Source organism: Pieris brassicae, chromosome 11, assembly GCF_905147105.1.
Source record: "Pieris brassicae chromosome 11, ilPieBrab1.1, whole genome shotgun sequence".
In the NCBI taxonomy this organism is placed as follows: Eukaryota; Metazoa; Arthropoda; class Insecta; order Lepidoptera; family Pieridae; genus Pieris; species Pieris brassicae.
Genome location: NC_059675.1, coordinates 100,473 through 126,023, shown reverse-complemented (window position 1 = coordinate 126,023; position 25,551 = coordinate 100,473). Strand labels below are relative to the sequence as shown.

General features: G+C 39.0%; 1 protein-coding gene across 3 annotated transcripts; it reads right to left on the bottom strand.

Moving 5' to 3' along the window:
• Positions 1-81: 81 nt before the first annotated feature.
• Positions 82-23,625, bottom strand: LOC123716070 (tyrosine-protein kinase Src42A). 3 transcript variants are annotated; one of them, XM_045671593.1, is made up of 6 exons: positions 23,065-23,625; positions 6,316-6,437; positions 4,161-4,324; positions 1,645-1,972; positions 1,382-1,560; positions 82-1,223 (listed from the first exon to the last, which is right to left on the bottom strand). In XM_045671593.1, exons 1-6 carry the CDS (start codon positions 23,427-23,429, stop codon positions 858-860), a joined length of 1,524 nt encoding a protein of 507 aa, XP_045527549.1. In that variant the 5' UTR covers positions 23,430-23,625; the 3' UTR covers positions 82-857. The 3 variants fall into 3 exon arrangements, with proteins under 3 accessions (XP_045527549.1, XP_045527548.1, XP_045527550.1); XM_045671592.1 differs by lacking the exon at positions 23,065-23,625 and adding an exon at positions 11,598-13,394; XM_045671594.1 differs by lacking the exon at positions 23,065-23,625 and adding an exon at positions 10,084-10,262.
• Positions 23,626-25,551: the final 1,926 nt, after the last annotated feature.

The window sequence follows — 25,551 nt, the reverse complement described above, 5'->3', positions numbered from 1 at the left end:
TCGTCGTCTTCCATTTCGAATCCTCGGGGGCGTCTAGGGAGGGAGGGAGGGGGAGAGGGGCGAATGAAACAAAACTTATTTCACATTTATATTTAGTGTTAAAAAATCTTTACAAATGAGTGAAATATGTATAATAATCGTAACCGTTACATTATCTGCTTAAATATAATTAATCGATACTCGGAGGTAATGAGACCTCAGTTCGGCTCGAAACCGCGAACCGCTGCTTAAATTGGCTAACTAAATAAACCTAGGCGATTCCCTCGGCCGGGGCCGCCTCCGCTCGAGCGTCTCCGGGCTCCGCGACGGCGCTCAACCGGTAAATACTAAAAGTAAAGTTCGAGTCTCCGTCGGTAAAGGTAAAAGGTGAGTTTGTGCGGCTCGAGCTCCTCGAGTCCGCTCGAGCGGTGCTATTTACATGTGCGAGCCCGGAGACGCTTCCTTCGAGTCCCCGAAATGGCCGCCGAGAGAAGTCGGGCGTCTACTGCTACAGATACGTACATAAATTAACTCTTACAAATACGTCCTCTCGGAGCGAGTCGGAGGCGATAGATAAATATGTAAAGATGCGAATCAGTCCATCCCTAGTCGTAGTCGTAAATCCCTGCCGAACCTAGTTCGCTTCGGACGCGCGTCTCCGCTCGAACTCACTGGCGGGGCCGGCGATGGGGACAGAGGGGCACCGCGGCCAGCGTGGCCGAGTGGGGCAGCGGGCGCCTCGGCCGCTGCGTCCGCAGCTGCTGCAGCGAGGCGCTGGCGTGCAGCGGCAGCTCGGGCGGCGCGCGGCAGTCGTCCCGGTGGAGGACGGGGCGCGGCGCGGGCGGCGCGTGTCGGCGGGCGGGCAGGGCGGGCCGGGCTCAGTAGGCGGACGCCTCCTTGTACTCCGAGTTGTCCATCGTGAAGAAGTCCTCGAGCTTCCACTGCAGAGTCTCGAAGGTCGGTCGCTTGAGCGCGTCCTTGTGCCAGCACTCTAGCATGATCTCGTAGAGAGCGGGCGGGCAGTTGGGCGGGCAGGGCATGCGGTACCCGTGCTCCACCTGGTGCATCACCTCGGCGTTGGACATGCCCGGGTAGGGCGTCCGGCCGTAGGTGACGAGCTCGGTGAGCAGGATGCCGAAGGACCACACGTCGGACTTGATGGAGAACTTGCTGTAGTTGGCCGCCTCCGGCGCCGTCCACTTTATGGGGAAGCGCGCGCCCACGCGAGCCTCGTATTCGTCTTCCTGCATTTTCGATTTTTGGTTCGCATTATATGGACTCATAATGGTCTGAATTAAATGGTTTTTTTTAAATTTATTTATTATAGTAATTACGTACGTCCGGAGCCGAAAGTATAAACTGAAGGTTGGAATAAAAATGAGATAAGTTTTACGGCGAATACCTTGATCAGCCTGGCGAGGCCGAAGTCGGCAATCTTGACGATGTTGGCGTCGGCCACGAGCACGTTCCTGGCCGCGAGGTCTCGGTGGATGTAGTTCTGCGACTCCAGATAGGCCATGCCCGCGGCAATCTGCGCCGCCATGTCGATCAGCTGCTGGAGCTTCAGGCCGCGGCCTTTGCCTGCAAAGGGAAATGAGGATCGTTCACTCGTTCGATCGACCGAAATGCGATAAAAATAATTAATTTGTGATTAGTTTGCGGCACCTTGCAGAAACTCTAACAGCGATCCGTTCTTCATGAGCTCGGTGATGATGTATATGGGCTCTTCGAGCGTGCACACCGCGTACAGCTGGATGAGCTTGTTGTGTCTGAGTTTCTTCATTATTTGCGCTTCCGCGAGGAAGTCTTTGGGGTCCATGGTGCCAGATTTGAGGGTCTTGATGGCGACGGGCGTAGTGCTATTCCAGAGACCCTCCCACACCTCCCCGAATTGTCCGTGTCCGAGTTTTCGAACGAACTTCAGGGAGGATCGATCGATCTCCCATTGGTCTCTCGTCCTGTGAGACAGACCTTCGGTCACGGGTTTCTCGACCTGAAATCGAGTTAAGAGTCAGCAAAAATTTTCCTTTTAATATTCGACGCAGTCTTCAAAGTCCGCGTCGTCGGCCTCAGCGACGAGCAGTTCGCCCAAAGACGGTTAGACGGCGCCTTAAGCGTGATCCACGTATAAAGAATAGAGCATGCGCCGTGCGCAATTAACATTCATTTCTAGCGAGAATCGTTTAACTATTAATGAACCCGACTGCCAATAAAGTATGAATATTAATAGGTCGTGTTGACGTACGTCAAATAAACGTGCACCATAAGTAAAAGGTAAAAATAAACATGACCAACGATGGACCAGCGACTTACTTTTACTCGTAGTCCGTAGACCTACTCTCCGGCTCATTGTGCGATGAATTATCGAGTCGTTTATCCTACGTATGGCCGTTTGAGCGGTGAGCTATTGTATATTATGTTTTCACGTGTTCCCAATGTCAGGCGAGCCGTAAAGCGCTCGCAGCACGCCACGAGCGCCCGTTAGCCGCGTGACCGTCGGCTGACTCTCTGCTAGAAACTAGAAACTTCCTCTACCATACGGCTCTGATGCTTTTGCGTCTGTATGTACACATAAGTCGCATTACGGTAGGTGTACGACGTGTCGGTTAGGGGAGACGGGCCGGCTGCGTATTTTCAATATGAGATATTTTTATTCTCCTCACGTAATCTAACACCGACGCGGTAATAATGGCAACAGACCACAAATCCGAGACTCGACGTCTCATACGCAACGATTCGATAAACAATCTTGATTTAAACGGTCATATAAAATTACTGTTATCGAACGAGGCGTTATATCATTGGCTCGTTCTCCGATCGCCAATTCGTACGCGATTGCTATCTATCACTAAATACTATTGAATGGAACCAACGAATTATGCAATAATTAAATGTTGTTTACATTTTCTTTGTCAAAGTTTAGCAAACATTCTTCGTCTACGTAATCGAGTAGCGACTGTTATTACACAATTCCTTATAATATCCCCCTCGGCCTCCGTTCGTATTATAATGCATGTACGGGATTTTCTCGCATAAATTCTCAACGATGACACACGACCTGACCATAAAATTATAATATCTGATTGAGGAAAACGAATACCATCGCAAATAACTATTATGTTCTAAAAATTGCTTTATAGATGAATGACGTGGACGTAGATGAAAAAAAAATCACAATTACATTGACCTTGTGCGATTACAGTCAACCGTTCCTTACTGAATAGCATAACATCATCTCTTTAAGTTATTCGAGTAGCGAACGCGCCAATTAGCAACGCAGGACTTTGGCGGTTTTGGGAAAACATTCCCTGTTGTTTTCATCTACGAACATAATTAATTAACGGTGCGACTGCACATCATTAATTTCTGCTTCCCGTCTTGCGACTTTCAAAAATGTAACTGGATTTTAAAATGTTCTTCAGCGAATTAATTAATTTACCAGCTCTAGTCATAATGTCATCTTATTTTTTAGTTTATTAACAATCTTAATTTTTTGTCCGAGATGACCGATAACGTTCGAGGAAATCGACATTTGTCTGCTTCATGCATGTGAGCCTGACTGTGAGAGGGCGGACTCTTGTATTTTATAAGATTCAACTGAAATAGAAACATTTGACAATACCAATGATATAACCCGTTACAGCACATACGGACTCGGCGCGCTATGACTTGACGTAACTGCACCCACCACTAAACTTTAACTAAATTTCAATTTAGAGCCGAGTTCATAGATATGTTCCGCGAATGTGGTTTTATCGAATCGATTACAAAATATAGAGTCCAATGAAAGCGGGGTCACAACCTTGATGCCGGTCAGTTTTAGACGAGAGCGTTGCATAACATTGGAAACTTCGATACGTTTGACATTCTGCAAAAGCTGCATCACCGCGATTCTATTGAATTATGTATGTTCTCTAGAAGAATTACTCTTAATAATTAAAAGCGCACGGAATTCACATTTAATTAATACGTGACAGGTGGACGTCATTCAGAATTCTTTGTTATATAAGTCAACACTTCAACGACGTATTTATTCGTTATAAAAAAAGTTGGCTATTCTCCGGCGAAAGACGGCTCACCATCCACCCATATTCAAATTGACACACATATTTTCCATTTACGCCCGTCGTGCAATTAAACTAAGCGCAGAGAGGACGGTCAATGCTATTCAAGAAACACACCTGAACGCAAGGTTTGCTAAGCGAGACGCAGAGGCCGTCCGCATCCTTGCTGTAATGCTCCACCAGCTCCTGCAGAGTCCTGAAGGTCGTTCTACGAGCGATGAAGAAGCCTCCTTCATCCAGCTGTCTGATGCGGTAGTGCTTCACCGTGTCGCCGTCGCGGACTGTAAAAAACTTGTTTAAAAATATCTGTAACATAATATTTCAACTTGACATTAAAATTATTGAACATTTTCACGAAAGAGACATTCAAGTAACTAAATTATATTGAGTTTCACTTAAAATAAAAAAAATATATTTATATATATGTGACATTTGCCCACTGTAACAATTTAATACTCGATTCAAACAAATAAATTAACGTACTTTTAGGATGCGTGAAATAGAAACGACATTAACTTTTTTTAATAGGAGAAACCCATTTGTGAATATCTCATAAAAGGCCACTTCGCCGAGTCTTCTTACCTTCTCGCCGAGGCGTGAATACGCCCATTAAAGTGTGTGTGTGTGTTGTGTAGTATGTTGTATTTATTAATGCTCCATTAGGAACCTATCAATATTATTTCAATAAAACGCGTTTTATATTTTTGCATAGATTTTAATTCAATGTCAGCGATTTACATAGAAATGCGTTAAAAATGTGCATTTATTTTTAATAATATGTAATTACCCGATAACATTAGATAGTGATTACACACACTGTATTGTGCAAGACGTTTCGCAATCACTTTTCAAGGAAAAAATTACCGGTCGATTGTTATGTATAATGAAAATAGAATAAAACTAATCACTGCATTAACGGTCCAATGCCATACTATATATTTAATAAGCACGATGTGGCATCCTCGTTCGAACCCCGTTAAGTTCTACAGAAGCTCTTATTAAATTAAACTTGCTTCGTCGATAGCTGAGCTCGGCTGGCGCGTAATTAAAAAATAAGTATCGCCTCCGTAATGTGCCGTTAAGTGCGCTCACCGCAATTGAGTTGTAATTTATGAATACTACAAAACTTAATAACGTATTACAAATTTCACTTTCATTAATGATCGAGAAAGTGTTTAGACGTTTATGTCCCCCATTGTAATCGCGCTTTATACGCGTTACGCAGATTCGTGTAAGCGTTGACATAAATAATCTATTAACGACGATTTCAGGCAAATAACATTAACTTTTACTCAGATATTTATGTTCAAAACGGAACTTAACAATTTGTGTCGGCGCTAAATTGATTCCATTAAAGACGAAACAATTCACGCGCGGGGGTTCACTTTGGACTGAAATAGAAGCTCAGCAGTTGATAAATAAATAAGCAGGAATAAAGTGGAAACAGTCAGTATCAGCTGTTAATACTTATGCAAATGAATGTAACACATTAGTGGTGTATGAATGAATGTTAAGGTCAAAAAACAAGTAAGGCAGAGAACAAAAGCGGTGTTGGTGGTAGGCCTTGAAACCTAACACCAATCATAGCCACGGACACCTCGTTTCCTCAAAAGATATTGAAGGGTTGTTCTATCTTTCCGGAATAATGAGTTTAGTAGTATGAGGTAATAGTGAATGACGCGACGTGGTCTGCAGTTAGATAGCAGATTGGCGCAATATAATTTAAGCGAGAGCCACTGAACTGTATGTAGGATTTCATTACAATTCAACGTTAGTACCTGACGAGATGTAATTCTGAAAATAAAATCAATTTTTCTACGGCCCGAGCTAAGAGAATTCTATAATTCTGTATCCCTTTGAATTGAGTGTTTATCTAACACGCTCAATCAATAATTTATTACACTGACAGTCCTAACAGTTAACTTATAATTGCGTAAGAATAGAGAGACATGAATGCAGTAATGAAGTTTTTAAAATTAATTAGTCGTCAGTCACGAGTGGGTATTTATCGTTCTACTCTTATACATGTCCGTTGGTTCCCACGACGCCAGAGAACTTGAAAAACTTAACCGGTTCACTATGAAGATTCAATCGTCGAAGGGCGCACACTTTGTACACCTAGCCATTGCCCTCGGTTTCTATCACGCACAAAGTTGCCACATTTTACGTCTTTTTCCCGCTGCGCTACTTTTTCCAGAACGCATAATGGATTTTAAGTGATTAATTATTAAAACAGGAACAGAATACAATATAGGAAAATGGATGCACTCACCCGACAGCGAGAAATCATTGTGACGACTTTCCGAATCACGAATCAGAAAAGCTCCATGTTCATTTTCTGGCAGGAGTAGTTTCTTCTCTGCTTCAATTCGTTTTATTTTTCGGAAATACCATCTGTGAAGAGACCATAAATTAATGTTTATTACGTACGATGTATGTTCGTAACGAAATTATGGAAAAAAAATCATTATAAGAGCTCTCCCTCTATCCAGAAAGACACAAGATGACTCAACAGCGACGAATTAATGAATATTTCGTATTCTGTCGGCGCACTCACGCGCCGCAAGACTGGCTTATTGTTTAACTGATTTTAACGTGAAATCTCGAAAGGATATGACACTACACCATTTAACGATTTAAAAGTATAAGATTTGCATTTTCTGTTAGTCATTCTTAAAGTTGATAGTATTCACGTTACACGAACGCGCTAAGTATTTCTCAGTAGCAATGTTGCAAAATTCCAGAACTACACAATACAATAGCGGATTGTTGAAAATTCAAATTACAGACGCGGTACGTCGAGTAAGCTGTGATATTTATATTTTTAATTACTTAAGTTTCTTCAGACCGTGTTTACACATACAATTACAACCCTCAAGAGACGAGACCCGTTTGTCACTTGAATATCTCAATGTCTTGTGTTGAATAGTGTTCACGGAAAGGGACGCAATTAATGTTGTTTTTTCTTGTTTAGCCGCTATTTACAGGATTTAAATGATTTACAATGATAGTAGGTTTTATTTATTTTTTATAGAATAATTATTTCGTTTATTTTCGTCGATTTATAACGTTTGTGACGTTGTGAGTTTTAATTGTATTCGGTAGGCGCGGATTGAATATTACCGCAACGACAGAAACTTTAAGATATTAACAAAATACAATCTGAAGTTACGAAGGAGCAAATAAAAACAAGGTTTTCCTAGTTCACTTGCATCGTCAAAAGAATGATATCTAACAAAGGGAAACTATCTTATTACAATTCAATGTCGGATTCTGACGATAAAATCTAAAAGGATAATTATTATTGGTATAGGAGCCGTGTCACAATAATCATAAAAATTCACCGTGAAACTATACTGTGTTGTGACTATTGAGTATCGAGACTAGCTTTATTACCGGCAGAGTCCTCGTCACGTGCTAAGGGCACTCCAAGGGTCATAGATCTGTTACAGACTAGGTCTGAATGAAGGCCTAGCTAGGCTGCCTACGAAGAATTGATTAATTAAATTGGAGAGGTTTTATCCTCATATACTGCAGTGGAGGCATCGTGGATTCACGGAAAACAAAACGATTTCAACAGTACTTAAAACAAGGTCAAGAGTTTTAGCAGTTTCTAATTATAACGTATAATTTAGCTGCAGCCATTTAGGTTGTCTTGTGTAATAAATTTGCATCGGAAGCAGCGAAGCGAAAATAACTCGTTGCTTATACAAAACTTGCTGGCGATGTTAAGGATTCCGCTTCTATTAATATCAGGTTCGAAATAAACACGGTTATTAAACTCGTCGGGTCTTAAACTGAACGAGAGGTGCGCAAGCCCCGCTGGACCAGACGAGAGCCTGACCTTGACCTGCATTTCGTATAAGATATCGCTTCTCTTGATCGCATTGTCTCTATCGAGTGTGACATCACAAAATCAGATATGCGCCTGCGCCTACGTTTCGGTCAATAAAAACATGCACGGCCAATGCAGCTACGTAAGTTTTTCTTTCAAGTGACTCATCGACTAAACATTTACTTAGAACTGGTTTGTAATGTATATTATCAGTTCAGATTGTGAATTCAATTACTTTAACGACATCAAGAATTAAGATTTATTTTCACACATTTATCAGATCTTATCAAACAACTTTCCACATTCCGCAAAGGAAGAAATTGTTTCTTTCACTAAGTAGTGTATACTTGATGATGTTAATGAAATCGACTTACAAATGACCGCAACTTCACTACAAATAATATGCATTGATTGTTATACAAAACTCCATATAGAAACAGGACTTTCTTTGATCTCTTTGTTTGAACGGAATATATTGGATACATTCGAAAGTACCAACAGAGTCAAGCAAATATAACTAGCTTCCTTTACTGCTGACACCTTATATCGCGTAAAAGTATAAGTGTCCGCAAACTGCTTACCTTCTGCAAATCATGTTGATAGTTATTGGGGTCATGTAGATTCGTAACTTATTTCCTATATCGATGGAAAAGAACAGCGACGTAGGTACACGTGCCTTCAACAATGGGAACAATTGACTTGTAATTAGAATTGAAGCATTTATCTAAGCAATTACATCCCGCTTGGCATTTTGTTTTCCATTGTATTATGTTTTTATTGCGAATGCTCTCGTAGAAAACATTTTTGCAATGCTATGTCAAAAGCCATTACCATTAGAAAACGAAATGAATGACATTTATCAACGTGATCTACCTCGTCTCTATGACTTGAAAGACAACATCTTTTTCTCACTTAGGTTTCAACAGTTTTCTTGGGAAGGGCAAGCGATGAGGTAAAATTGTACGAGGACCAAATGCCTTTAAATCATATTTAGCACATTTTTTAAGATGTACGGAGATTCGTGAACCAAAAACCCCATTAAATATAATAAAGCGAACGGTAAAAGCAGAATATACGGACGTTTGTCCGTTAGTTATTGACATAAATAAAAGATAAGGATAACAATTGGACGAATATGGCTGGCACTGAATTTCCAATGAGGTTTTCCCAATAGGCATCATAACTTCACCTAGGTACGCATTGTAAGTACTAATAATAAAAATACAATTAATGAGTTGAGTATTCTCGAAACGGAATTCTCTGGGTTTTCCTTTAACCAAAATATATTTTAATATATGTAATTAAGTCAGTGCCACAAACGGTCATATCGTAACAACATCCATTGCCACTTTTGCTAGTCGCATATTGAATGAAGCAGAAGGTTTCGGAGAAATGGCTCACGATACATATAGCATTATACCTTTTGTTACCATTATACATTATAGTTGTTTTCTAAGGATTTAAACAAACAAAAGGAAAATTATGCACATTTATTTATAGACGGATAAACAGGAAAGTAAAATAGCTATACGTACTTCAATCGATTAGTATTTGGTGAGGTGGTAAATAACGATAGCATTAGCGAACTTGACAATGAGTCGTTACGCGTTAGTATCATTTGTTCCTTTATAATTACCGACGCTATATTAGGTCTAGGCACAGTGCAAAAATTGGCACAACACACCCGAAGTTTACCACCTTTTCAGCCAACGCAAGTATTCCATCGACCGCCTCCAGAATAAGACATTTTAAACAGCTGAAGCTATATTATGAATTGCGTGGTAGGTCTCCAAACAAAAAGCAAAAACAAAAGTTCAAACCAGTCGTATTGTTCTTTCGCAAGACCAACACCATGGGCCGTTTTGATAAGACCAACCACGTGGTTTGAACAATGAAAAAGCGCATTAAAATATTTATAACTGGTAGGTTTAGGATGTTTCATTCTAACTTACAAAATAAGTGCTACTCGGCTACAAAATCGAACACGAGATATAAATATACAATGATTAGCATCCGTGAATTTGAAACTTGACTTGACTAGAAAGCAACTTGTCGACACAAAAAAGCCGACATTGTCAATTTGCGTTATACTTGAATATTAAATAATACCTAACTCGATTAAGTGAAAGTGAAAAGAGCTCGGTTTCAGTTACAATATCATTATTAATTTAGTTTTTTGTATGGCAGATGTAAGAGCGTGTTTACTTCTTATTCAGTGCGCGTCTCGTTTCAGCTTCGAATACCCAAGCATCCATGATGTGTATCACAAATCACTATAGACGGCGTCATGGCATTGCGAAATAACACAGCAATAGGTGTCATAGTAGAACAGTGGACGTCACGATTTCAAATCTTTTCAAACACTGACTTGGTCACAATAATCTTTTTTTTTTTGATAAATAATTACGTGGATTTGACTCGAAGGAAATAGTAACACTGATTATTAAGCTATAATCAGACGATTCGATAAGACATTTTTTTAATTATCTGCTAATGCATAAATTCAAAATACGTCAAATTAATGACACTTAATATAGCTCATTACTGCTGCCAATAAAACAATAATGCAGTGTTTTAAATATTATTTTGTGCATGGTGGATCCGAACCAAAGAGTTTCTACCTCTGTCTTTTCTTAAATGGTCCGTTAACGTTCGACAATGTATATGTAAATATTGTGATTATATATAAATAAAAATCCTTCCATAATCGTTGTTCTTATATAGGTGTGGTGTAAATAAGAGTCTGTACACCGGGTACTTTCTATATAAGCTGCTATATGCTTAATTTAGACTCAACGAGCAGCATATTGAATGGGTAAATAATAGTGCAACGAATTCAAATTAACAGCAGGCTACAACTGGAGAAGAGTCGCAAAGGCTAAATAACAGTGGAAAAACTCCGAGAAAATATATTAAAGATCACAGAGTTTTGAAATATAAAGGCTATATTATTATTATATAAATAATAGTGAAACTTTAGAGCAATGAGCAGACAACCCTCAAGGTTAATATGGGAATCTAACACCGAAACATCCGTATACGTAGTCTCAATATGATTATGACCCTTTTATAAACAGAGTCGGAAGATATCAGAAGCTATTGAATTATTTTGGGCAGGAAATAAGGAAACAAAACTAAATCACAATCGCTTCCGATGGGTCAAATAAAGATTTCGTGAGTGTCACCTTGACGGTTCATTTCCTGAGTTGACTTCCAATCGCCAAAGTGCCGAGAGGAAGACGTCGGCCGGTGCAGCGACCGAACAGACATAGCCTTGGACGCGTGCTCCCTGCATTCTAATCAGACGGCCTTGCGGAAGTGCGTGTTCGACACTTGCTCTCGTAACACACTCCTCGATAAGCTCGCGTTCAAAGCCTGACTTCTAAGCGATGAAACAAGTATTTCTGGCTATGGATGACAGTTATTCAAACAAAACGCGCTTCATACTATAATTAAGACTCACGAGAATACGCATTTGGATGTCAATGCATGTTCTGTAAAGATACTTTATTTGTCGGACGAGGAGATCGGAATTGATTAGCAGAAAAGCTGGGCGTGTAGCGTCTGCGTTATTGACATGATAACCAGTTTCGTACAGCGTTATACAAATATACGTTTAGTAAAGTAGATCGACTGGCGTCGTACTGAGATGCACATTTCAATGTTACTCGTTGAACTAATTTTGGCTAAACTAAAATACAATGAATGAAACCACTTACGGCATAGAGTTCAGCTTCATATAAGTATCCAATGGCAAAGTGTCCAAGCTATTATTGTTTATGTTTGAGTGTGACAACCTTCGGGCGGTGCGCATCCAACTACCTCGCTGTCTTCTAAATCCTTTATCATTCTTCAGAAGCTGCAAATGCCGTTTTACTAAATCGTGCCATCTCCATTTGACGGTGGCGGGTGAGTCGCTGGCTGCATCTTCTTTGCACATTTGTAATCCATCGCTGAACCTTCTCATCGTTTGTAAATATATTTCGTTCGATTTCGGCGGAAGGCTTCTTCGCCGTTCATCCGCCAAAATGCCTGAACTTTGAGAGTTTTGTTCGGCAATCCACTTCGAAATAAAATCATCCTTATCACAGACCTGCGTATTCACTGCGGGCTCTTCTTTATGTGGAGGGATCCAATCGAGACTAACCCACTGACTAGATTTTGGCTTAGATTTAAAAATTACGTCTATTTCTTCGTCACAATCCGACGAACCAATGGAGCAAACAGATGTTTTTTTCCTCCTAAACCGCGATTTAATAACGGGTTTGCTCTGAACTTCTAACACATCCCCCTTTCTATCATCCTGTAAACTCTTAATGGTTTCAATATTCGCGTAAGAGTTTTCGGAGCAAGAGGAATCGACGCTAAATCTATTTCTTTGCAGTGGTCTGAATTTTGCTACAGTATCTTCGCTGCAATGATCGAGACCACATCTAATCTCTCGCTCACTCGTTAGAGAAATTCGTCTTTCATTAGATTTTTCGTTTTCTATTTCTATTATTTTAGCCATACAAGGGAGAATAGAATCGATAGATTTCGACTTGAAGACTTTATGGTCGATAAGGCCATCCTCGCTATGATTATTGGAAAATAAATTACTATCACTAAATTCTATTATCCTGGTAATTTTCTGAAGCACTTCGTTTTCTTTATTGATGGATACAGGCGAATGACTATCTTCAAACTCGATTATCCTCGTTATTTTTTGCGAGCATTCTTTTTCTGGATCGTTATTAATTTGTTCGTTATTTAAATTATCTAAGTCTATTATTCTAGTTATTCTTTGAGTGATATTTTCTGTACAGTGTGAAATACTAGGACCAGTGGACGAGACCTCGTCCATCGTATCATTGTTAGTTGCATTAAAAAGCGTCATTACACTATCTCTAGTATTTTGCGAATCTGTGTAGTTTGTACTGGAGTTCTTTAACGTTACCTTATCTTCTAAGGAATTATGTCGACTCTTGGCCTTTTGTAACGCACTTTCGGACAGGAAAACACAAGGAACTTCCACTTGCATTGATATTTTCCTTTGTCTTGAAGTGTTTTCTTTTTCTGCATTAAGGTCATTTTCAATATTTTCTGGAAACGTGGTATGTGGCAAAACTATCGGGGTGCCGGCTACCATACGTAAAAAGTCTGTTACGGCCGCTATGTGAGCCCCAGTCACGACACCTTGTAGTTTAACACCCGATACCTGATGTGGTACTAATTGATTATCACGCATACACCAAACCACGGGCAAAGCCCCTTCGGACACCATCGTCGAGTTTAATTTAACGAACGGAACAAAGTATTACTTTTTAGGTTACAGTTAACACAATATTAATCGAAAATCGAGTCACTTCTGTAGTTCCGGGCTACATCCCACACTTTTAATGAAAATCAAGTTAAAATAATCAACTAAACAAGTTAGTATCGTAAAGGGCGTCATAGCGCGTTACGCGCGAGTTAAAGCGAGCTGAGCACGGCTGTCGTGCGCGTCCGGACACGACGAGAGGTCGCGAGAGATAAGGCGGTGAGAGTCGTGGGCGCAGAGCGGAGACCGCACCGCCCCGCTACCACGCGCCACCATCTCTCTCACCGCATATCAGCTACTATTTGATGCACTTCTCGGCCGAATTATGTAACGGTATCGTTAACAAGTCGAGCCCTTTGAAATAGTAAAACCCACCAGCAGAGCTTCTGAAACGCGTTAGATGTTAACTTATCAATTAGACTAATAAATAGAATTCGTAGAAATAATCTTATATAGGAATTACAGCCTGCTAAAAAGTATATCGCGAGTGTTGCCATGTTACGTTATGCACAAATTTTCTTAATTTGCATAAAATATGCAAGTACAGCAATTCATGATCTGCATTACAGACGTAACAGCCGAAGCCAAATTAGTAAACCGATCGTCAACCGCGGACGTCGTTTATTGCAGGCTACCGATTAATACAATTGTGTATTCCATACATTTCCCATGCTAATTCAAGTTACACTTCTAAAATAGCCATATGGACGAGCGACGCCTTCGGCTGGCCGAGATTGATTGCGAAGCCTGAAAGTGGGTAATAAGACATCCCATGTGCAGCCAGGTCATCCTGTCAGAAACAGTTAGGTCTCTTTGTGTTGGCCTTATCGGTGTCAGGGCAGTCCATCATGTCGTTGTCGAAGCGGAGGCGGAATTCCACAAACTCATCCACACTATTTAACACTTATCTCAATTTATATTTACGATAGTTTTTTGTACCTTAAAGGTAAATCTCTTAATTAAAATAAGTATAAGATACGGACGCACATTTTCTGTTAAAAAAAGAATAAAACGAATGTTGCGTTGAAACTAGTTAAAGCAACTTTATGCACGAATGCCATTCAACAGTTACGACCGGCGCCGGGGCAACTTGGGATGCGCAGCTCGCAACGGCCACAGACCAATCGGATACTCATTATCCTAACAACGCCTAATTAACTGGCGAACCGAGCTAAGACACGGGCTGACGGTAGTGTGCCGAATATAACTGAATGTAGCATTAAGCGATTATCTAATTACACGTTGAACGAATACAAGTTTTGTCTCTTTAGTCTTCTATAACATATGCCATTAGTTACATGACTATGACATTTTTGCACTTTTATCTAATTGATCTCTAGTTGGCCCGATTAGAATAGGAAGTACTGACGACGAGATGGGCTGTTTTCAATTAATCAGCTTATTAGGCTACGGTTTTAGCTTGGCTTAGACCAAATAGGGAGCCACTTCTTGATATTAGAAGTTTGTATCACAACGACATGACACAGAGCATAAGACACGCCGACGACGTCACTATGACCTCCGATATGTGATAACGAGCTCGGTGCGGCTTCGAAGAACAACTTTCTGTTTAGCGGAACTTTGGGGTGGCCCGGAGGCAGGAAAATTTACATCCTCATATTTCACGTTAAAATGTATTTATTTGATCTAATAAAGATACGAATTGATTTATAGGGATATAGATGCAATATTGGAAACAAACAATGTTCCTTAATTTCATACAAATGGAGTAGTGGAAGTATATATATTTTCTGTTCCCTAGTTTCTTGCTCAGATAGGTTTCACTAAAACAGCGATTTCGACAAAAGATATAGTATAAGACCAACCTTGAATTAATGAGAGAATAGAATTTTTCAATCATCTCACAAACATGCGATAAAATCTCAAAATATTCTTGGTTGATGGAAAATTATTTCGTTTCAATTTATAATTACTGCAATCATTATATTCGTTATTGCGCAAACTATGACACTACACAGTAATATTACGTTTCGTGATTTATATATATATATGTTAAATAATAATAATAATTGTCCACACAGTTAATTCTACCTGCGCGAAACAAGAATTGTCAGAAAATAATTCTTGACGTATTTTTAAAGTGGGTTAAATGTTTTATAAACTTTATTAATCGGCCTTGATTGTCGATGTATGTTCAAGTTAAAACACACCAATGCACCGTGCGTTTATATCATTAAAAAAAACATTTTTGGGCGTATAAGGGGGGATGCATGTTACTCTTAGTTTAGTTATCTGTGTAACTTGGATACGTAAATATTACCTAGTGTAGGAATTATATCAGTTTGTGGTGGGAAAAATGAAAAGATTTAATATCATAAAACAAAAATGGGTGCATTTCGTCGCTTAACTCCACCGGAAAATACACAGTAAATCTATTCTCAGAATAAGGAGAGCAAATTAAATTTGACAATTCTTTGAATGAAGCACGTCAATGTTAGCCTTCGGTGACTAAAGTTTTTATTTATCAAAGAGTGGTATATTCAAGAGCAAGTTATTGAGAAATAATTTGGAAATGACGCACCACGCCTTCGACACCTGGAGACGACAAAATACAATTAGCGCCTGATAGAATCGTCGCCTGGGCGAAGTGAGCCTTCGAGGGGTCGGTGCACATTTATGTCAATCAGCGCTGGCACGGTCATTTCGTGGAAACGGTCAGCGTCGAGACGTTGGCGCCAGGACGCGGCGCCTTCGCCAACATCACTTTTTCACCAAATTAAACGTCATTTCAATTTCAAAACTGAGTACGGATAAGATAAACGATATATTGATAGTAGTTCGCAATTTTTAACACGAAATTATCTTAAAGTTCGACTTGTTCATGTAAACGCGATAAGGTTTCAAACTATAGACATGTACGTTTGCAAACGGTAAACTTTGGACTCTACTATATATTATACAACTCATACGAGTACTCTATGCCTATGATAGAGCCGCTATAGCGCTGTTGGTCACGAGGGGCGAACGTGGCGTTTGGCACGGCAGAGCAAGGGGAAATGTCGATATCGGAACAAAGGCTGCAGAGAGCGTTAACCCCATAACAGCACACCTAGCACCCCTTTTAACAAAACAGAACCTGCAGCGAAACTAGGTTAAGCGTCGGGAGGAACTACTGCGTTAGCTATAGATAACTGATAAATACTAGACATTCCAACAAATAAATTGAATAGCAATGTGATAAAGTCAAATGTATTTATAGACTGTGGGTCGTCGTTTTAAATTACGTAATCGCGTAACGCAGGTAATATGCCTACAATGGTATACATATGGACCGCTGCGATGCTGCAGCGCTCGAGCGGCGGAACACATGAAAACATGACATTATGAAGGGGTAATGTGCAAGTCAATTTGCTTGTCTCAACGTTCTCGTGGTACGTCAATCTGCAGATTACGGTTTAAGAGCGTTCTAGACGCGAACGTAGAAAGTTGCGGCGCGACTCGTCGGCGCCCGCTGTCCTGCGATTCGCATTCTCCAGAACTTCAAAACGACTAAAAAGTAAGCGCCCGTAAACGCTAAGTCTCTCGCGGAGCCTCTAGGTGATAGAGAAAATAGACAATTATAGCACACATCGAAGCTATCTGCGCTAAGAATAAACCGCTAATGAATAGTTTGTTGCACCCGATCGACGCGTACGCAGTTACATAAAACACTCGCACCAATACAACTTGAGCTTTTAATCTCCGAGTATAAAGTGGCCGACGATTATTTACCTCATGTACGCTTGTTTTTTGTGTTTAAATAAACAAGTCGTCGAGCACAGATCATTCGAGGAAATTTCATATTTCAGCTTTGCAATAATCGCTTTTTAACTAGAGAAAGAGGCATTACTATAATTGCAGCTTATCTTCTATTCCTGGCTCGATGAGTCATCGACTAAAGCATCCAGCCATCTAGTTCTCATTAAGGAAGCTACGTAAAACATCATTATATCATATACGTGAATTAGCATTTTTTGTTTATTTTTGCAACAAAGTGGCTTAATTGCCAAAATCATGTCGAGAGGCAATCAGGAAAGGCATATTTATAATAAAAGCAAATTTTAAATAAACAAGAACGTAAAGCCATTACGAGAGCCTTAACCTACATTTCAAAATGATTACAAAGGAATGTCACGAAGTAGCAAAACATCGTTCGGATAATGAAGGTTTACCGCGGAGCCGAGGCAGGTCGTTGAACGACCTAGCGCTGCGCCCGCGACGCCATGGAACCGACCCAAAGGTAGATTACGATGTCACGAGTGACGTTGGCTCTCGTCACAGTACTCTTACCTTAAGCTATTTTATGAGTGGAGCAGGCCTAACAAATCGCGAATCGTGTCTAAATGCAAATTTTTACTTGTAATCGCAGGTTTGAACGTTGCTCAGGCTCGCATACAATTGCGACTTGTACGGATCGATCGGGCACAGTACTGGGACTCGACAAGTCGTACCGGACGTGTCAGTCATATCCGAGTGGTAACAATTACTTACGCGCGAATGCTCGCTTTACTGTAGGACATAGACCAGTTTCGATTTTGCCAAACTCTCACTTACGCCGCATTCGTATATCGCGTATGCGTTCGCTTCATTACCGATAAATTGGCAGCGAACAAAAAATATTATTTTCACTATTCGCCGACGTTTCTAATAATCGAATCTAGGCCAACGGAAACTTACGCCACCGATACACTGAAAGCACTTCGATGGTCAGGCCGTACCAGGATCCGAGCGACCGCCGTCACCGCGTGCGTCAGCGCCGCTTTTTATACATCAATTATAATTGGCAATGCAACGTCGGTCAGCATTCGTTTTAAACGTGTAATTAGGATAAGCCGCTGACACAATGTGACATTAGACGGCGAAAATGCTTTCAATGACGCGCCCATCTTTGGAGATTGCAGATAAGAAATACAACTAGAGAGAGTTATGCAGTGATAATTGAAAGTGTCATCGCTTGCACGCTTGAGCCTGTATCAAATAGAATTTGGGTGCTTAGGCTAGGACTCGTTTAAGTTTCGTCGCATCTGGACACTCTCTAAAGAACCCGCACCGGCTAATAACTGACAGGACGGGGCCTTCCACTGAAACATGCGATAATAAGGCATAATTGCATGCCACCTCTGTGCCTATATTTAGAAGCGAGTACTCTGGATCTAGCCGCGCATGCGACTCGTTCAATTACGTAAAGCTGTTGAGCCATTTCTAATCTAAAAATAATCGTAGGCTCTAAGACATTGGCGCCAGTGGGACCGTGTGTGAAAGTAAGGATTACACACTAATGCAACCCCATATTTCAATAACACGTTTGGTCAATGTTGAGCAATGCTAATGTATATGTAATAAATTATAAATAAGTAATTCATTGATTAATTGTTCGACGTACTCGTGTACAAAAGTTGTATCTGGATGTTTTAGGCATTTTGAGCACCGCTTGGGCAATTTGGAAAAATTATGTGAGAAACACGTATACATTAGAAACTTGTGGTTAAATATCGCGAATCGCTGTTGAAATTAATATTAGCGCAAAACATCCGCGTGGCGAGCTAATACATCAGCGGCGCCAGCGCAGCTAATCGTTCGTCTGCGCGTGCTTTGCCTTTTTCCTCAACACTTATGGAAGGGAAGCTATAATTTGCAAGGCGACGGGGTGGAGTGTATTAATTGCTACTTGAAAAAGTCAGAGCCGCCTCCGACTAAATACATAGATACAATAAACAAATATTTCAAATTTCTTTGGCCGAGTTTCTCAGGCGCGAGCTAAGTCCAAGTGTGTGACTCGTTCGTACGCGACACAACGCCTATAATGACCCTAATTGCACATGATGTCGGCCACTGCTCTCTCTCAGATAAACTCAGAGGGCCCACAGCCCCACTTGAATTATGCAATCAGCTGCACCGACTTATTAATTGTCTTCGTGGGATTAAACTCAAATCCGAGAATCCCAAACATTTCGTGAAAGGTCCTCATTATAAATTCATTTCCATTATGTAACAGCCAATAAACAGCAAAGCAACCTACATAAACAAATGCCTGTATCGCTATGTCGAATTATTTACTACATACACACAGTGGTGTGACAGTGACAAATTAATAAGGTAATACAATACTTGCGTACTTGACAAACTGCCTCCTAGAAATCAATTGTTTGGTTTGTCTACAAAACCACACGATGTTACCGCTCGTGCGGTACATGCATTTTGCGTTACACTATAACAGACATTAGTGGGCCACTGAACTCGCATCCTGTGTCCGTCTTCTCCCGTCTACGTCGGGCCGCAGTCTTAACTAGGAAATACGGGTTTTTAGAAGCCGTTAGCGGCGCGGCCCGGTGTCGTCGGCCAGGTCAAACCTTATGACCAACATCACGGCGCGTAGATATCGAAGCGTAACAATTGCGACCACGATTCAAAGGACCGAATTCATAATTAGCCTCGCAAAAGAAATTAACATAATCTGCGGGCTATAATCTTTCAATTGCGCCCTCATACTCGTTCGATATTTCTAGGACACGATTCTGGAATCTTTCATAAACTAACATGGCGACATTAAGATAACTGAGCCTATTGGAGCCATAAAGCCACCTTGTAATCGCCTCAACTATTTTCTTGCATTATCGTACATTTTTATTATCATCATAAAAGTGTTATTACGGATAATTTGCGCCTATGAATAAATTAGTAATATCTGTCGAAGCATGTGTCCCAAGATACCTCGTGATTAACTGCCGTCGTTGATGACTTCAAATCTTTATTATTTATAAAAGAGACGTTCACAGCTACACTATTTATCTATGATGTGCTTCCATGTATTTCTAAACACTAATAATTCTAAGAACTTGAAGTTCTATGTAATTATATTTAAATTTAAGCCTAAGAGTCCGTTAAGCAACCGACAGTGGCCGCTAATAGTTACGCCTATACGTACGAAAGCTAGATTTACAAATTGAAATAGCAGGCTTTAATATTTGCTTAACAATTTCCTTGTTTATGAAAGAACCGTACTCCCATCCACCTGTAATCCCATCCTTTGTTAGAACCACTGATGTGCCCACTTAGCAACATAGTTTCAACTACAAATATCTAGAGGCAAGTCTTAAACTACCAAATTAAATTTTGTCCTGTGTCCTCGGCCATATCAAGCAATGGTTCAATTGAATTGGCTGTATTTGTTGCGCTTTGCACTGTTCAGCAGGCGCTCTACGAAATACGATAATTTAATTATTTGAAGGCCAACGTGATATCCATTTACAAGTTAAATTTCACACCGGAAGTTTATTTATTATGATTTTTAATGAGATTAACAACCCGGTCGAAACGAAATATAAATGCTACTTTACGCATATACAATCAAAGCCATTGTGCGTCCACTTAACTGCATGCTGTTTTTTTAAACAATTATTAAATATTTTAATCGAAAGAAACAGCAAGACAAAGGAAAGGGACTTAACTATTATTATTTATATTGCCTCTAATATTAAGCACCACAATTTGTAGATCTGTATAAGATCTTACCTACCCTACATCTTAGAACCGATATGCTTTATATAATTAAATATTAGGAAGCACTAAAGAGACAATATCGACAAAGCGATTCCGTCATAGCCATCTCCGTGCCTATTATCGCTTCCGGAAGTGATACGAGGACGCGACTCTTGTTTGAATACAACAAATCACTATTCGTCGCACTTGATTTCCCAATTTTATGCACAGTGTGTACATGTCGTGGCCAGATCTTAGAATTGATAACTGTTTCAGTACATAGAAAACAATACAACATGCATATATTTCTGGCTGTTCCCAGAGGATTCATCCCACCGAGCACGTAATGTATATGCAAACGTGCTATTTGACCATTACTTTTTTGCCGGTTGATCTTTTAAACTAGGATAATTCCTATCATAGAGCAGTTTTGGCCCTATGAACGTGCGAGCCTCAACCCTGAGATCATACGTTCTAACCGCGGCATGGCACTAATGAACTTTTTATTGTATGTGCGCATGTAACACTCACTCGTACTGAGAAGGAAAATATCGCGTGGAACCGGCATACCTTAGACCCAAAAATCGATTGCCTATTATGAAAAATCAATTTAATCACGAAAAAGATACAGAAAGCTGAGGCCTTGATCAAGGGTTCTAGCGCAATTGGAAGCTGTTATTAATATATTTATATATATATACAAATGGGTAAGGGGGTAGAACAATGGTATATTGGTTTTGTTAGAGATTTTAAATTCACCAGCTTGCCTAAAATAGATCGGGTCATTAAACAGAAAAATAGATATGTCTGAAACAATCAACATATTCATGAAACTGCAACTCGATAACTATCGAACCTAACATTTAATAGATCATTCAGGCTTTTAAAGACTTCAACACATGAACTGTACTCAGTCAAATTTGCAGAAACCATAAATAAGCATACACAAGTATACCATCTTATTGATAGTAAGAAAAAAAACAAGACCACATTAATGATAATATGAATGTATCGATGAAAAACATATAATACATGCAAACAATAAAACTGAGACTACACAGAAATAGCTTATTGACATAGCGATTCAACATTAACCATTATCATAAATGTATGTCAATGGTCTCTAAAATACAGGAACTTGTTAAGTTTCACACTTTAAATCAATGAGACGTTAAACTAGGCACAAATAATTCTTACAAACAGTATGAATAAAAGGGAACTAAATTAAATTTGTAAGTTCATAGAAGAGATGTAATTAAAGCTTTAATTTAATTAGACTTAACTTATCTTTGGACTGAGCCTCTGTGGCCATTATGAGGATTTATAAGGTAATGCAGAAAAGCTCTTTCATGGTGAACAGGTTATTAAAAATAATTGAAAATTATTTTAATAAAATTTAAAAGGGATGGATTCTAGTGTATCTTGTTCCAATTAAATATCTTACATTCTACATAAGTCATTTAGACATAAAGTGCAATTGTAAGAATAAATTCAATTAGACAATAGAGTTGTGTTCAGGTCACTTAAGAGAATTAAAACAACACACAGAGAAATTATCAATTTAAAAAAATGTATGTAGCCAAAATCTTGGTGTTGGAGAAATAAATATAAAAAATTATGCCATTCCTATGCCAAACACTTAGGTTAACAATAATTTAACTTTCTAAAAAGTGTACTAGGGATTACTACTGTCATACTAAGATAAATTGGTTAGAAGAATTTTTACTATTGCATACATCTAGGTCATCTGGACAGGATTATAATAAAAAAATTGCTACTATTTATTTAGTTACCAAAGTCTTCATTTTACCTCTACCATACATGCTGTGACTTGAATATCTTATGGGAGATATTATACAAAAAACTATAATCAAAGAAACAAATAAGTAACTTATTTTGATTTTCTTTTAATCAGATGGTAAACTTATGCTTAAGTGCACTTAGCACAAACATACTATACACTATACACATGATACATTTAGAGTATTTTTTTAAGAATTCTGTGGCATTAAAAGTTGTGTCGGCTATAATTAACAATTTTAATTTATAGAATTAGGTTCCCCTTTCTATTTACATACACAGTGTACTGTGAGAGTGCATTGTAATGTGTGCATACCAGTTATGCTTTCACTTCATATGAATCATGTTTCCTTTCAATATCTGACCAATGTGTTATTTTAATTTCACACAACACTAAAAGAAATTCTTGATAAGGCAACTCACAACAATGACAGGGTATTTCAATAGTAAGACACATTATTATTACAGGATGATAAGTAGTCATTCTATAATGATTCACTATAAAAGCTTCACTATGCAGATTTCAATCCAATAATTATTTGATACAACTCTACAATCATTTTAACTTTAAGATGTTAAGATTGCATAAATATTAAACTGATACTCACGGCTCGGCTTCTATCGACTGCAAACGAGCGACATAGTTTGAGGGAATGTAACCTTCTTGTTTTGTTTTCTTGCTTCTGGCTAACCACCAGTCACCTTGTGTATCATTTAGAATTTCTAAATGTTCACCTTTTCTAAAACTAAGGTCTTCATCGGTTCTGGCATCGTAGTCGTAAAGGGCAACAAATATTCGGGTGGGAGGGACCTCGCTAGTATCAGGGCCCTGATTCACAACGGATCTTATCGGATCCGGCGGAGGAGTAGGCACCGGTGTTTGAAACTGCCTTGGATCCTCTTCATGGGTATTCACCCGTTCATTTTTGTTTTTAGAATCCTTTTCTCCTGCACTACTAAAACAGTTCCCCATTTTCTCTTTACAAGGTGAGGCTCGTGCCACTTGTTTTACGTCAAATTACACACTTGTATGATCCTAAATATAATATGATTAAATCTATTACGTCCATAAACATTTTATTATGTCACTTAAGAGTCAAAAAATACAAATGGGAAACATATTTTCAACATAAACAAAGAATGCAGTATCCCGATAAGACATAACTATAGGCGGCCATTTTAATATACCATAGACAAAATATTACATTTCTATAAAATGTCTTGGTGACAATTGACCGTTTTTTTTAATTTTATGGGCTGGTAACTAGACCTTTAAGCCAAGTCTTATTTTCGGCCACTAATTTTCACTTACATTTTTGCATTTAATTAACATTAAATTATTTAATTCACATTAATCTTACGTTCTACTTGTTTTCTTAAACCATCCGCACGGTATTTTTAACGTATTTATATAACGCACTATAACAATTTTTGGTTTTCGAGCAAATCATATAACTAGCGTCGCAAGGATCACTAATTTCCAATATTTCACTTTCCAATAGCAGTCTATGAAAATTTAACAATTGTTTTTGGCATTTAAAAAAGATATAGTTCATACATGCAATCTCGTTATTACAGAAATTGCAATTGTTATCTATAATATTAAGTTTAGCAAGGTGTGCGGGTGCAGTGTTGTGACCAAATCCCAATCTGTTGATTGTATAAACGAACTTACGACTGTACCTATCTCATCATACCTTAGTCAATATGCCTTAACTTAACCATAGTGTATGTAGAAAGTCGTAAACTAAATTTATATGAAAATTAGTCAACACTAACTGTCATTTTCATACAATTTTACTTTTTGACTTTCTACGTATAGCGTGCTGGGCAGATATTTGACAAGCCGATCCAAAACCATCTCTTGGTAAACTTTTGCACTGGTTTTGACTCCCCTTTTCGAAAAAATGAACCTCAGTTGGCCCGTAATAGGACATTCCCAATGATGGATGATGTCTATTTTGGACCCTCGGAACTTTATTTCCAGCTTCTTCAGAACTTCTAGCGTTCACTCTATCATTCTGCTTATTGTACTTCTTTGTTAAAGCATCTTGACTGAGCCCTCAGGGTCTTCTCAGTAAATTGTCTTTTCCTATAAATTTCAGATCCTCTTTCCTTAAGGTTGTCAACATATTTTATATTGAGTTATTTACATCATAATAATAATCGGTCATAGGAACAATTTACTCTCGGTATAATTCAATCAAAAACTAGAATACAACTAAATTGTTAATGTGTATTCAAATCAGCTTTAAATTTTTACTTAAATTAATATATTTTATATTATTTACTGTGCTCAAGTCAAGGGTAAACGATGTTTTAATAATACATATACTGATTGCATTAGGCAAAAATATAACTAGTATTGCCTTTTGTTGACATAGCTTTTACACATTAAGAAAACACTTTTTAAACGGATTGAAGCTATGTATTATTATTATAAACTTATAATTATTTACATAATTTTAAATTTTAAATGTTTCCGACGTTTCGCGTGCTTTTCAGCGTGCGTGGTCACCGTGACCAAAAAATATACCTTAAAAATGTAACTCATTTTAACGACATCTCTGATAGTATACGAAAACTGATAAGTGAACTGGAATCCGGTTAAACGAACAGCCAAATGAAATGATTAGGTAACCTTACGCATTGTCGTGAATAGATGGCGCTTAAATCTCAAAAGTTGTCTGTAAGAAATTTTTTATTGAGAATAATTATAATTCTGTAAAGGAAAAATTATGGGGTTCTGTTCACACCTGGTTTGAGTTCCCCAGTACTGCTGGTGGCTTTCACTTGACAGTATTCTTCGACTATCAGTCACTTTCTAAGCGGCATGTAATACCTGTAGTTAATTTTCAACATTAGACGTCAAGAAAGAATATAAAAAATACGTTTTAACGTGATAACACCTCGACGTCCGTCGTTCCACAACTGAGCCTTTTTAAGGCAGGTTTTGCCGCGCACCACCGCTATGTGGAAGTGCCTACCCACTGAAGTATTTCCGAAACAATTCAACGTAGGGTCCTTCAAGTAAAGGTCATACTAATGATTAAAAGGCCGGCAACTCTCTTGCGAGCCTTTTGGCAGTGTAAGTG